General features: G+C 48.3%; 1 protein-coding gene across 3 annotated transcripts in view; it reads right to left on the bottom strand.

Moving 5' to 3' along the window:
- The window catches only part of TBC1D9B (TBC1 domain family, member 9B (with GRAM domain)), a 41233-nt gene that overhangs the window by 14321 nt on the left and 11874 nt on the right, over window positions 1-15038 (bottom strand). For 2 of the 3 annotated variants that reach the window (XM_012733321.1, XM_012733322.1), the window contains exons 3-8: window positions 12888-13116; window positions 12139-12397; window positions 10595-10802; window positions 7846-8058; window positions 507-668; window positions 78-228 (exon numbers count right to left, since the gene is read on the bottom strand). In XM_012733321.1, the coding sequence (XP_012588775.1) occupies window positions 78-228; window positions 507-668; window positions 7846-8058; window positions 10595-10802; window positions 12139-12397; window positions 12888-13035 (1141 nt within the window). In that variant the 5' untranslated portion in view covers window positions 13036-13116. Of the gene's footprint in view, window positions 1-77; window positions 229-506; window positions 669-7845; window positions 8059-10594; window positions 10803-12138; window positions 12398-12887; window positions 13117-15038 lie in introns of those variants that run through there. The other variant, XM_012733323.1, reaches the window with a different exon arrangement.

Here is a 15038-nt window from a genome sequence, read left to right as displayed (position 1 = left end):
GTTGGCAGCTCCCCTGGCCAATTGAGGAAGCTGGTCTGGAGGCAGCCAAGCTGCCACAGGGAAAAGCAGCAGCTCACCTGAGAAGAGGAGCCACAGTTCCCCCCGGAGGCTCTCAGGAATGCCCTTCAGCACCAGCTCCCGCGTTTTGGCGGTGCGGTACATGCACATGCCGCGCCCATACTCAAAGAAGTGGATGTTCCACGACTCCTCTTTCATCTTCTCCTTGGCCTGGGGGAAAGCAAACAGGGCTGTGGGCTCCACTTGGGTATGAAGGCCCAAGTGATAGGGCCTCTTTTCTCCCTCCACCTAGACAATGCAGGACTGGTCAACTGGGATTTCCGAGGGAGCCCAGGCTGGGCTGAGCACAGCACCACTCTGAGACATCAGGAGATGCCTCCCAGAGGACACATGGTGACCAGCGCCCCCAGGTCTGTCAGGCAGGGGACTCGGCCCACCTTCCCCTATGTGCCCACTGTCAGCCTCTGAGGGTTGAGGGGAAGCCTCACCCCCTTGGCTCCCAGATCCTCCATGTGCGTGTTTCTCTGGAAGAGTTTAAGCAGACCCTGGGAAGCGGTTGGTGCCTCCTGTGCACGGGAGATGTGGCGGCCGCTAAGGGTTGAGGACAAGCTGGCGGGCTCTTCCAGGGCCTTGCGGGATGCTTCAGAAGACTGGAAAATACAACATGGGAGGGGAAGTGCCCCTGAGTGAGTGCCCTTGGGGCTTCCAATGTACACACTGGACACCTGGGCTGGACCCGAGTCCTTGAGAGCAAATGCAATGGGGGTAGCAGCACTGGCTTTGCCAAGCAGGCCATGCTACAGACTACTGCCTCTCTGATGGGCAGGATAGCTATGCTGTCCTCCATTCACCAAGTCCACTCACAGGAACAGGTTCTGAGTCCCATCCTTCCAGAGACTTTCTCAGTAAGGTCAGAGCCGAGGAGAGAAGAAACACCAAGGAGACCATTCCTGGTGTCCTCTAAGGTTCTGCTGGAGAGCTCTCTGGGCCATGTTCCCTGCTGGGATAGTGCTGCTGGTGTCTGCTTTAAGTGCCCTCAGGCCCCCAACCCTAATGGTGCTATGTCTACAGGGTGCGTCTGCCTATACAACTACTAGTAACAGTGACCGCTTGGGTTGGGACTACTGGGAAAGAACATTAAGACCCCTCTTGTCCCATATGCCCTCCACCCCCCTGCCACCTGCTGTACTAGGTTGCTGAAGCATGGAGCCACACAGGATCTCTGCTGGAGCAGAGATACAGCAGGGCCCTGAATCTGACAACTTTTCCTAGTCCCAGTTGAGGCAGTCCCTCCCACTGAGGGTGCCCTCAATGACGCTGAGTGAGGAAAGGAGTCAGGTCAGGCTACCTGTCCACTGCACCCTGAAGGGCCCTCCAAAGATAGGGGCTCCCAGACCCTTTGCATGTTGATCACTGTCCTCCAGGCTCCCTGAGGTTCGACTCCCTGGTTTACGAGTCTAAAGTCTGCTGTCACATTGTACCGCTGGAGGAGGGCAAGAGGGACAATATGGGGTTGGCAGGAGTAGAGGGAGCATCAGGGACAAGGGCCTGCCAAGAAATCCTTCAGGGTACTTTCCCTGTCTTTCTAGCACCCCTGTTCCAAGCCCTCATCTGCTAGCAGGGTGAGCAGGTTAAGTTCTTAGCCTGACAGCCCCAGGGAGGTCACAAATGGGTGGCATCTGTGTGTGATTCCTGACATGTGTCTCTGTTCACATGGTCCCTGGGCTGACTGTGTTCTGCCTGCAGGTACCTGGTGCCAGAAGTTGTTGCCCATGGACAATGGTCTGGTCTGGGCATCAGAGCCAGCACCTATGTCTATTTTTCCCTCAGTTACCTCCCTGAGTGCCTACAGGTAGAAACATGACTCCAGTAGACAATGATCACTGGCTCCCTGCAAGCTACTTCCCCTTCTGCCAGCAGCACGTCCCCATTATCTGGGGACACAACTCTCTCCACTCCTGGCCCCTTACTTCGGGGGCTCCCCTGAAGCCTGGGGCAATGTACCTAAGCGAATTAGCATTTCCCACTGTGGGCTGGAGGGGCTGATATGACCTGCAGGTGGTGTCAGGAGGAGCCATGCAGAGGCCCAGGCAATCACCACTCTATCCTGGTCCCACCTGTGGCCTAGGAATAACACTCTGCTTGTAGAAAGCACAGTCCAGCTCGACTAGAGGTGCCTGACTGCCTGGACTTTGTGGGAAAGAGGCTCCCCTCTGCATGCTCTAGTCTGGGCTGGGTTTCCTGCTCTGCGCTCTCCTGCCAGCTCCTACCCTGCCTACCAAGCAGAAGGGGCACTGGCACCGTCTCTGTGCTCCTTATACAAGAATCCTCAAGACAGCTGTGATGCTTTCAAAGGAATTGCATTCAATGAGTATCACCCAACCATTCTCTTTAAAGATGCATGGTGCGTCACGTGTCACTCTGCTCACCAGAGACAGAGGAGAAAACAAAAAGAGCTCTGCTAGGTGGGGGTCACCCTCCCTGCTCGACAGGCAGGTGTCCTGGCGAGCGCGCAGGGCTGTGCAGCTCGAAGTCTCTAAGCCGACTCTCTCCCCAAAAGTGACCCGTTATTTTCAGATGATCCATAGATGTTTTTTTTCAAGAACTACTTAAACTCACTATATCCTTTCCCCTTCTTTCAAGTTTTTTTTTTTTAAGTGTCAGAATGTTTTATGTTTTAAAAGTTATCTTTATAGTACCCTTAGGCCCGTCTTTCAGATCAGTAGTTTCCCTTTATCTGTACTTTTGCTTTCTGCAGTTTCTGTTACTTGCCATTACCTGAGACCTGGAGACAATATAATAAGATACTGAGGAAGAGAGAGTACAATCCCATCACTTACATTACAGTATATTATATAATTGTTCTATTTTATTATTTCTGGTTAAGTTAGTCTCTTAGTGTGCCTAATTCATAAATTTTGTCACAAGCATATAAGGAAAAGAAAAAAAGATAGTACAGTACTATCTGCAGCTTCAGGTATCCACTGGGGGTCTTGGGATGAATTCCCACAATTGTGGGGGACTCCCACTGTCAATTCCATACTATGGACACTGCTGACATTAACTGGTAGCCTTTGTCTTTCCTCTTCACTGATTTCCCTGCCAAAAGATAACTGAAAGTGGTATTTTTAAAGATCAATTTAGGTAGTATTTTTACTTTTGGTTACTTACCAGTCACGAGCTCTTCTACTTTCTATACCTTCTTAATTTGTGTTTTTACTCTACTATTTGTCAAGTCAGAACATATTTTACATACTGTCACCTTTATTTTTGCTACCTACCACATTATTTCTGTAGTTAAAAACAGGCAATTCCCCCACCCCCCACCCCTACCTCGCCCAACCTTATGTCAAAGCTTCTACAATCATTTTTGGTTGTTTCAATATGTTCTCTACTAGTTTCCTCAAAAGTGGGCAGCTACTTGAATTTATTTACTGTTCTTTACTGCCTGTGCTATTTTGCTGGATAAACACTTGGGTGATAGCATTAAAAAAAAATATTTTCAGGGGCCCTCCCTGGTGGCACAGCGGGTTAAAGCACTGCACTAAGAAACTAAAGCCACTTCCGCATGAGTTCGATTCCCGCCTTCCGGAGGAGACCACATGGCGAGCCAGACCTCTCCTGACCCGCCTGCTGCTCCCCTCAGCAGTGTACTTCGTGGATCTGTCTGTTCTGCTTCCCGCTCTGTCTCTGGTGAATCCTCTTACCCTCCACATCTCTGGCCTGTCCCCCAGTTCTGTACGAATAAATAAATAAATCTTTAAAAAAATTTTTTTTTCAGTTATAAAGTCATTTTTTTTTAAAGATTTCTTTCTTTATGCATACAGAACTGCGGTGTAGGCCAGAGGTGTGGTGGGTGGGTGAGAGGATTTACCAGAGACAGAGTGGGGAGCAGACCAGGAAGATGGGTGAAGTATACTGCTGAGGGGAACAGCAGGCGGGTCGGCAGAGGTCTGCCGCACCATGTGGATCACGCCATGTGGATCACCTCCGGGGTGGGAATAGAACTCATGCTGAGTTCTTAGTGGCTTTAGCTTCTTAGTGCTGCACTTTAACCCAACTGCACCACCAGGATGGGCTTATCTTTAATGGCTTATCTTGAAAACATTATTTTATTTGTACTAACTTTTCCTATCAAAACATTTGATGGGCCTCCCTGCTGGCATAGGGGTTAAAGTCTCAGGATTATCAAGTGGCGCTATCACCAGCCACTGAGACATGAGTTCAGTCATGGCCAGGGAGCTGACCCACAAGGCACAGCAGACCTCTCCTGTCTCCTCACATCTCCCCTCAACAGTGTATTTCTGTAGATCTGCCTGTTCTGCTCCCCACTCTGTCTCTGCTGAATCCTCTCACCACCCACCCCCCATATTTCTGGCCTGCACCCCAGCTCTTGTATGCACAAATAGATTTTTCAAAACAAAATATTTGATGCATCTACTTTCCTTCATGAATGAGTTAGTCTTTTTTTTTAACTTGTTGCCCAAAAGAACTTTTTTAGCCTTTAATGTCCATTAGTTTTACTATATTTTATCTATTTTGTATTGATTTTCCCAGATGTACAACTCTTCCACCACACAGGTTCAAATCTTTTTTCATACTCTCAAAAGTTTTTGTTATTGTGGTTTCTATCATTTATTATTCCATGGTTTTGGTTTTCTTCTCTGTAGGTCTAATGCATGAACTTCTCTGTTTGACCTTATACCTTTTTTTGAACACATTTTCTCTCTAGTTGTTTGACTAGCCTCCCAAACCTCCATTCTACCTCATCTCTCCTCTATCCCTTACTGGATTTTTCATGGTGCCTATTCCTTCCTGTGTCCTTGCTGTATAATGTTCACTTCTGAAATATTTCTGTATTATTTTCCTAATTCTTTCCTGAGTCCTATCAACAATCTTTGCACATTGTTCTTCTGACTGGTCACCTTGTTTCTGAGCTTTCCAAAAACTTTTTATACTACTGTTCAGCAATTTCTATCATTTTCTAATTCTTCTTAGACATTTAAAAATATGAGGGAACAATATTTGACTACTTTGGAGGACTACTGTTCTGGAGTTTTCACTGTAGAATTCTCTGTTTCTCCCCTACAAAGCCTTCATAGAGAGTGTGATCATAATCTATTTCTGTTGCTCATATTTACATGATGTGAATTCTTCTACATTTTCAGCATTCTACATGGAAATCTACATGTGTACAGCTAGAGGGCCTGTCTTCTACAGCAGACTCTCAGTGGAGCACCCTTGTCAGCAATACTGAGCTCTGTCTCATCTAGTGTCTTGGTTTTTCTGCCCTTAGCAGCCCGTCTCTTCCTCAGGGAGGGTTCTTTCCTTTTGGAAGGAAGTTTTTGTTGTATGTTTCTGATCCTTGGGGCTGGGCAGCCCTGCCGGAACCTGAGAAATCTGCCCCCAGTTTTATTTGTTGTTTCTCAGATTCACTTGCTGATGTTTCTGTTCACTGACTAGTGTCTTTGTGAGGAAAGGGAGGAATTTGAGCCATTTCTGGAATCCCTGGCTCACTGGACTGTAAGAACCTTAGCCCCATTACCTCAGCACAGTTACTGATCTGCAGAGAATACCGCCAAACTCTCCAGTGGCTTCTTCTTGCATTCAGAGTCAAAGGTAAGGAGCTTCCAAGGGGCTGTGGGCTCAGCCTGACCCTGCTTCCTCTCACTCTCACCTCCCACACTGGTATCAGTTGGCTCCCACCTAGCCATTTCTTCTACTTGGTTCTCATAACTTTTAGGTATCTTCCCAAATTCTGCTTAATTAGAACACCTTCTTCCCTTTGCCCCTTTGCTCTCCTGGCTACTTTTTTTTTTTTTTTTAAAGATTTATTTATTTATGCTTACAGAGCTGGGGTATAGGCCAGAGGTGCAGGTGGTGAGAGGATTCACCAGAGACAGAGGGGGGAGCAGAACAGGCTGACTGACTTAGTACACTGCTGAGGGGAGCAGCAGGCAGGTCAGGAGAACTCCACTGCACCATGTGATCAAGCTTGTGCTGAAGCGGCTTTAGCTTCTTAGTGCTGTGTTTTAAACCGCTGCGCCACCAGGGAGGGCCTGCTCCTGGCTACTTTTAGCTATGGCCCTTTCATCATCTGACCTGTTATGTTTATGTGTTCACTGTCACTCTCAGAAGAATACATGGCAAAGAGGGCATGGATTCTGTCTACTCTATCCACTGCTCTATTTCTAATGCCCAGAACAGTACGTAGCAACTAACGGGAATCCAAGAATAGTGAGTACCGGAAAGGGGACCCAGGTTGGTGCATGCTCCAGCCTGTCAGTCCCTGTCATTCATGGTCTTGAGTCTCATGAAGGCAGCAGTTCTCCTGCCCCTCTCCCATTTCACCTAATCCAATTTCACTCCCTGAAGTCCCCTATTAAGCCCAAGTTCCTATAAGAAATCTTCCTTAATGTTTCCACTGCACATTGGTTCTGCCACATCCCTTCTGTTTTATAGAACACAATGAACAGAATTCTTATCCATTTTGAGAAGGATAAGTTACAGATAGCCATTATAGCAGACACACTACTGGGCATCTGAAATGTGGCAAATCCAACTGTAATAAGTACATACTACACAGCAGTGTAGTTTACTCAGCAGTGACTACAGGGGAAGAACTTTTAAAGTCACATAAAGGCCTATGTAGGCCAGACTATGTCGGGCCCTGGGGATCTCCAGGGCACTGTTGCCAGTCACATTTGTAGGTGTGTGGGACCATGATGCCTGAGTTATGGAATTTGGCAGAAGTCAGATATGTGGCTTTTCATATGTGGCTCTACTCATGGACTATTTTCATACTGACCAATAGTACACACATTGTGTTATACTAGAGGAAGGAAGTGATCAAATATAGCCAAGGTTGTGTGAAAAGGAAGCAGGAACCAATTTCTGTATGGAATGTGGATACAAACTGCCATGACTTGAAATACACTAAGTTGTTTTAAGCTTCAAGTTCACAATTAAAAAATTAACACATTGAGAGAAAAATAAAAAGAACTTAAAACATAAAAAAAATTGGTGAAAAAAAGGGAAAGAATGGAAGACTTATTCTGCATTTCCTATGTGAACAGTTTCTCAGGTCTCATGAGAGGAAGGTTCTCATTACGGAAGTTTTCCAGCTAATAAACAGAAGAATAATGGAGTTAGAGGGTTATCATTTTGTAGCTCCTAATGATTGAGCAAGTCTAGGCACTGCTCCCCAGGGACAGACAAACTGACATGCGGCAAGACTGCCAGCTGCTACATCCCTCTGGGAAGTAGTGGCGCTTCAATTCTGCCCACAAGTAGACCTGTCCTCCAAGACACAAACAACTGAATGAGAATGTGGCCTGCTCTCACTACTTAACCCCAACTTACAGAAATCAGGGCACAAAGGAAACTGTTAAAATGCCAGCAGGGATCTATCAGAAAAAAACAGACACATATGACTCAATTCCTTCAACAAATTACAACGGGGGGTGGGGGTGGGGTGGGGGAGGAAATAGAGATGGAGCAGAAATACAGAGAAAAAGCAATTTAAGAGATATATTAACAGGCTGAAATGTATGTAACCATCTCCATGTACCTCAAATGGTGAGCATACAAGTATTTGTGAGTAAGGAATTAATTGCTTATGCTTGATTATAGGCGGGCAGTGACTCAGGCAGCGTGTGTGTGTTGGGACACCAGACTGAGCCTGGTTTACGGTCTCCACCCCAAGCCAGGAGGAACCTCTATGCCCAAGACACCCCAAGTACCCTGGGGGTCAGGCTTCAACACAGAAGGTGATGGCAGTCTGGGCTCTTCCTCTGGCTTTGACCCCCACTAAGCAGACCCTCTCACCTCTGGAGCCGGGTCCATGCTGTTGGCTTTTCTGCTCCCACTGCTGCTGCCCAGCTGCTTGGGTGATGTTTTCTGGAGGAAGTCAGAGATCCTCTGAACCAAGAAATCCCGGTCTTTTAGGTTGGCAAACAGGAAGGTCATTTTGCTCTTGGTGCTTATGGACAAAGGGCTGGGCAAGACACTGGAGCTATCAGCTTTTTCGACAATGGTCACCTGAGAAGATAAAAACTGTCTTGGGCATATGCATACTGAGAAGCTAGATGGCTTTGTGAACATGAACACACTGAGGCCTCAGGTTTTCCTCTTTTAGACATAGCGAGGAAATGAACACAGGACTCTGCACATGGCTGGATTCATAGTCTGATTCTGCCTGGTGACCCTGACCTTGAGCCAGTTATGTACATGTCTTAGATTCATTTCGTCACCTGTTGATAGGGTGGTCACTTGGTCCCTGCAGGACTATCATGAAGCTGTGACACAGATGTAAAGTTGTAAAGTCTGAGCCCAATGCTGGTCCGGATCAACTTCCCTAGATGGCTAATTACCCCCATCCTCTGAAGCATAGTGGACAGCTTGTGCACACCGCCTCAGCACTGTTCCTGGAACATTTTCTGACAGTTTTGTGTTCTGCATACAGCTCTGACAGGAGGCATGTGGACAGAACAGCATAGGTGTAGAGGGCAAAGGATAAGTTTTCAGGGGATGCCTCTACAGAGTCTACATCCTGGGGTGAAGAAAGACAGATGAAGGCTAAATGCTATAAGCCAGGACTAAGTAGGTGTGACAGCACGATTGGGGAGGCCACTGGGCCGCTTCTTGCTAAAGGCATGTCGAGAAAGGTAGCAACTAAGTGGAACCTCAGACTTTAGGTCTGACATGGTGTAGTTAGGTGGGGAGCTGGGGCAAAAGCCCAGCAACTGCCCCACGAAGAGCACCAGACTGGCCTGAAAGATAGCAAAAGGCAGCAGAGTAAGTGGGATTGTGGGTGTGTTTGAATGTGTATATGCATGTAGTATGTGTATGCCTGTTCAGGTGTGTGGTGCACACACACACACACGCGGGCACGCACACACACTATGCAGTGCGCGCAATGGATTTGAGTGTATGATGCAATGGCATGTGAGACTGGAATGCATGCACAAACGTTTGCATGTGTTCACACACATGTACAACACATGATAATGTATACATGTGCACATGCATGTTGACCAGGCACACAGTATTTATGTCTATGCATGTGCATGTGTGCTGAATGTGTCCATGGCTGTGTGAGCCAAGGTATGAGAAGGGCTGGCTGGTTTACCAGAGGCCACATAGGTCATGGTATCATGGCATACAGCTGGGGATGCATCTAATCACCAGGTGACTTGGAGAATCCCATATGGGGCACCCACATGCTCTGACATTTTACCTTACACTTGCTCCCACAGAGGAGGGGTCCTAACTGAGTTAGATGTGGGTAGGATACTCCCAAGGTAACCCAGACAAATGATGAGTGAGGCCAAGTCAAATCAAAGACAACTTTACTTTTCACCTGAGGGGGTGGTTGGTAGGGGGTGCTTCTCCACACAGAAGATGAGAAGCACCTATCTGGGAACTATCCAAGAACCATAGCACATCTCGCTCAGTGATTGAGCGAGAGTCCCTAGGCAGCTAAGACTAGGACGCTGAGGACTAGGGGCTGGGCCACTGGCCTCCATCCTGATCAGCTCAGGGTCCTGTCCCAAGACGTGAGATCAGTCTTACAGCTCAAGATGATTCTGCTCCCTGGCTCAGCTAGAGCTGTCTAAACGTTCCTAAGTTGGAGACCCTGTACTTGCCAGACTTCAGGGTCAGATAAGTACAGCACAAGGCCACAGGGCTGGGTACCAAAAGGGAACATGATTTAGGGGCCAACACTTGAGACCCTTAACTTGGAGCTTATGATCTATGGCTCTTTTGAGTCCTCTGCCTCTTGATTTCCATTGGGGAAAGTGAGGCAGCACAGTACCTCCTATACCTATTCACACCTATACCTGCAATTTGAGGGCTTTGTACAAATGCCAGGGAGGTCTCACTGCTCCAGGCTTTACTGCAATCAAAATACTATGGCGTATATTAGAACTTAAGAACCTCATTTACTTCACATAATTAAACACCTAGTTTGCCCTAGGTCAGAAGGTAAAGGAGGTCTTGGGAACTGCCCTGACCCCAGGGTCAATGCTTCCTTCTGGGAGGGAACTCTTGCTCACTGTCCACACCCTTCAGTGCAGCACAAGACAGATGGGTCATATGGAGACTCAAAGACATGACAAAAAATACCCCTGAAAAGTGAGAGTTGATGCCAGTTGACAGATGAGCTTGACAGGTGAGAGATGCCACCCACCCATGAGAGCTGACCTCTGATGAGTCCGCTAGAGCCTCACCACAGGCAAATGCTGACTGAGGTGGCCTGAGTGTGACAGGGTGGGGCTGGTGAGGGGACAGTGTCCTCTGAGGTCAACAAGAGCAAGGCTGAGTCCAACTGTGGGCCCTTCTAGAAGGCAGGGCTGAGACACTCACCTGCAGGCCACTGGGCCGGTCCTTCCTGAAGTTTTTTAAGTCCTTCATGCACTGCTGGAACATCAAAGCCCAGCTAATACAGGAAGTGACCTGGTGTACACTACTCCCATCAGGCAGGGGCTGAGGATGATGCCCTCCACTAAGTGTCAAAGGCCTAGGGTGGGAGGGATCTCCTATTAGGTACCCCAGCTGGGGACCTGCTGCTCACCTCTCGCAGGGGTATGATGAGGTGGCAAGCGTCCTCCTCCTTGCTGGCAAAGCAGATGTAGTTGCCAGAGATGAACATCTGGCCAGGGATATGCAGTTTGTTGAAGGGGGTCCACAGGGTGCAGTCCGTGTGGCCATCTAGGCGCTCATCTTTCGGCAGCCGGAATGTGGCTCGGTAGCACTCATTCTTGGCCCGGGCGTCCAAATCTCTACAGAAACCAAGGTGAGGGGCTTTAGGGCCTTGGCTCTAATTACGTCAGATTAGGGCGTTCTGGGGTCCTACATTGAAGAAGTTGTGCCCAATATATATGCATGTTAGAAGGCCAAGGGACATTCATTTGACTAGCAGGAGTGGTCAGCAAACAGCATGTCCCTGAGACTGTGGGCTATGGGTGGACACGTGGAGCTGATGAACTGTGAAAGACTGAGGGTGGGCAGTGCGTGAGGCCCTCCCCCAAGTGTGATGCCTTTACCCCAGGCCACTGTTTCTCACTGGGAGGACCCAAATCCACCTCGAAACCACACAAGGACCTCCTTCTGATAGCTGTATTGAGTAGTTAACACGAGTTGTTACTGCTGAATGGAAAATACTTACCTGTTCATGTGAGGGTGCAGCTCACGACTCTGCTCCTCACCCCAGGGTAGCTCTGACCTCATAAACACCTCTCCTTCCCTAGCCCCATGGGGGCTACCTGCACTCGGAGCAAGGCCTGGTGGGTCCACCTTCATGGACAACACCAAAGACCTTCAATTCCCAGTCCCATTTGCTCCCTTTCAGCAAGAGTCCAAAAGCCACTCTTATTTCCATCATAAAAGATGTCTGGATAGTGTCTAGCCCTGAAGATACACCCCAGAATCTGGGCTTGGTAAGAGTCTAGCTGGGAGATGGTCTCTGAGCACAGGTGTAGGACTCAGGTTTAGGGAACCTCTGAGTTCCCAGCCAACCTTGTGAGTTTCCTGTGACGCTACAATCAAGGAGTGCAAACTGAAGTGCTCTGGGGGCCCCAGCCACCATTATTCATTCCTCTGTCTAGCGCTTCCCAAAGAGGGTACGCTGATAGGCCCGCATGTGGCTCCCCTCCCCGCCTCAAACTTCTTGTGAGCCCAAGAGGCCTGGGCCCCATAGCTACCAGGCCTACGGTAGTACCATAGGAAGAGTGGTCATTCATATAGGAGCGAGGCTGGGTTTCCTGGGAGCAGATCATAGGGGCAGTCTCTGCTTCTCTGGTGGTGTCCTGACCAAGGCAATGGGAAGGTGGGCTGGCAGCCAGCTGCTTAGTCACACCCTGGTGCCATTGCTCACTTGTTGAGGGGACTTAGGTGAATTACTTCTCTGCTTCCTGTCCAAGACCATGGAGCATAAGAACACCTACCTCCACATCACAAGGCTGCAAGAAATAACATGGGATACACTCCTCTATGTCAGTGGCAGGTAGAATAGGAACCGCTGAAAATCTCTTGGTGCTCTCCCTGTGTTCTGTGCAACCATCCCTTTCCCCGATCTCCTTCCCACACGGGCAGCCCTCCTGCCCCAGGGCAACGCACCGCTTTAGTGCCGAGATGTTTCTGTGTGGCCGGGCAGGCCTGGGCAGCGCCTTGTCTTCCAGGAAGCCCTCACTGTCCAGCAGCTGCCGCATGGCCAGGTTGGCCAGTTGCCCCATGAGCTTGAAGGTCTCACCGATGTTGAGGAACATGGAGAAGAAGAGCTCCTGGTCCCGGGTGTCCACACGGATGCTCTCAGGGAAGAGCAGGGTGGCATTCTTCTCTAGCCGTGTGACGTCCACCCACTGCACCACCAGGCTCACTGGATGCCCACAGGGACAGACATACCACCAGGTCATATAGGCTCCTGACTCCTACCTGCTCCAGAACCCACTGAGGGAACCACTTACACTGTGAGCCTTGCTGTGCTGGGAAATGCACTTCAACCAGCAGTAGGTGGTTAAGGTGGCACATGCCCAAGATATCAAATAACCTAAACAACTCAGGGACCACAGTGCCCTTCAATGCTTGACTTAAAAGAAAGAGGGAAAGCCATGTGCAGAGAGTCATTATGTGAAGAACCAGGCTAGTGACTACAGATTGGAGCACTGAGGTGGCAATGGGTTTAAGGGAGATCCTCTGGTGGGTATGTGTCAGAGGGAGACGATCTGGGGGCTGAGAGAAGAAGAACACTTAAGAACTGTGGTAGTCTAGAGAAGAGGAACTTTCTGTAGGTGAGGTCTGGGCGTGAAGGCAGAGGAACTGACCAGAGTGGAATCAATTGGGAGGCTGGAGAAAGGGGCCTGGCTCACCTTCCTTCCCCAGCAGGAAGGAGTAGAAGCACAGGTGGTTGACGGTCAGATAGAGCCAGCCCTGCCGGGGCACTCGGCCCTTCCAGTAGCTGCAGGAGTAGTAGTTGACCAGCTTTTCCCCCTCAGGCATCCCAAACTGTTTGCGCATCTTGAGCTCGGCCTCCTTGAATTTCCCAGGGTCCTCATCTCCCTGGGGCTGCAAGTTCTTGTTCTCTTCTGCAATGATGCCCTGAGAAGGACAAGAAGATTGGTTCCCAGAAGGTTAGGGTTTCCCCATGATTTGAGAGGGGGAGAATGGGAGCAGAGAAGTATAGGGACTCAAGACAGTAGAACTAGGACTCCTGCACAGAGGACTAAAGGCCACAAGGAGGCTACTCTGGCACATAGTTGGACAAACTGCTAGTAACTCCCTAAACTCTTATCACCATTGACCTGGTAATTTTTCAAAGAAACATTTTGCATATAAAATTTAAAAATATATATACTACATAAACATGGTTAAAACAGCGTATTTGGTGAAAAGGGAATGTCTCTCTCATGCCCTGTAGCCACTCTGCTGGTTTCCTCCTCGCAGACAATGATACTTCTTTAAGCAAATACCTGCAGGTTTTCTCTTTTCCATTTTCTTTATCTAAATGGGATAAACTATGGCACTGTTTAGGAGAGTGCTATTCTTGCAATGGACAGATATAAAGATGATCTGTGTTTGATACCACCCCTCACCATATCTACCAGAGGGCTCCTGTTTCTTGCCCCTGTCCATAGACAGGAACAGGTCCTACTCACCCAACTGAAGGATTCACTGAGCCAAGGGCCAGAAGACCAATGGCGGGGCCCGCCCAGATCAGGGTTCACCCAAATCAGGACTCATTAACTAGCTCAGGGTATATCTATATTGTGTCCTACCAGCATCTTCACTGGGCTCAGGGTGCCCAGAGAAACTACCCTGGGCCAACCCTAAACCTGTTGGTGTAAAATATTCTTGGAACACTTGGCTCTAAATGTACACAAGATTTTCTAGATGACTACTTGATAAGCTAAGGCATTCAAGGCTACTGTGGGCCCTATTCTGCAGCTTGTGCTGGACCTCCTATCCTCCATTCTTGGCCAAGGAGGACAGCTATAAGCTTGGATGTGTACCCAATATAGGCTGTGTGCTTTGATATATTCTCTCTGGCACTAATGAAGGTGTTACATCAATACCTTCTCTCTCAAGCTGCCTCTGGTGCCTACTGGGTGTTCTTGTAAGAACTAGATCTGTATCTGGGCAAAAGGCTCTGGTAAAGTGTTCTCTTTTATTAAGGATTAGTATTTGCCTCTTTTTAGGCCTTGATTCTACCAGGAAGTGACCCTGCCAATGAAAGTACAAGGTGGGCCTTGGATGGCTGCCTGCCCCCTGGTCACCTTTTGGGGTCTCAGCTGGCAATCCCTATTTCTCCACTCCCTCTAGTTGTACCTGGGAGATTTTCCAGGCAGGGAGCAGAAGGGTTCATATAATCTAGCCTGCATTCTCTACTCTGGTCTCTAAACAGGAGCATGGTCCCTGCCAATGGGAATGAGTCAGCCTGGCTAACAGGATTGGGATTTTGTTGGGTGATAGAACCTGGCTGTAAATACCACAGAGGAAGCTTTAGATTACTGATTCAATTTCATTAATAGTTTTAAGCATTTTTCTGTTACTATGCCTTCCTGAATCTCAGTTTAAGTTATAAAATGTGGTAGGCAAAAAAAAAAAAAAAAAAAGTGGTAAGCCAAATAATGCCTCTCCCACAGATGTCCACATTCCCAATACCCAGAAACTGGAATGTGGCTTTGAAAAGCCACAGGGACTTTGCAGATGTGATTAAATAAGGGTTAGAATTAGGGTCAGGGTTAGGGTTAGGATTTGAGATGGGGAGATGATCCTGGATTATGTAGGTGAGCCAAATTATAATCACAAAGGCCCATATAAAGGGGGAAGCAAGGGAATCAGAGCCATAAAGGGGTGAGTTTGAGTGATGGTAGCATTAAGGATGGAGGACAAGGTCAAAGTCCAGAAAGCAGATAGCCCATCAAAACTGTAAAAGGCAAGGAAATGGGATCTTTGCTTAGGGCCTCTAGGAGGACATGATCAACACTTTAATTTTAGCAATCTCAAGTTTTTTCTTACTT

The sequence above is a fragment of the Condylura cristata genome, unplaced genomic scaffold (genome assembly GCF_000260355.1).
Source record: "Condylura cristata isolate star-nosed mole 26May11 unplaced genomic scaffold, ConCri1.0 scaffold00040, whole genome shotgun sequence".
NCBI classification, from domain to species: Eukaryota; Metazoa; Chordata; class Mammalia; order Eulipotyphla; family Talpidae; genus Condylura; species Condylura cristata.
This window is presented reverse-complemented; position numbering and strand designations above follow the sequence as displayed.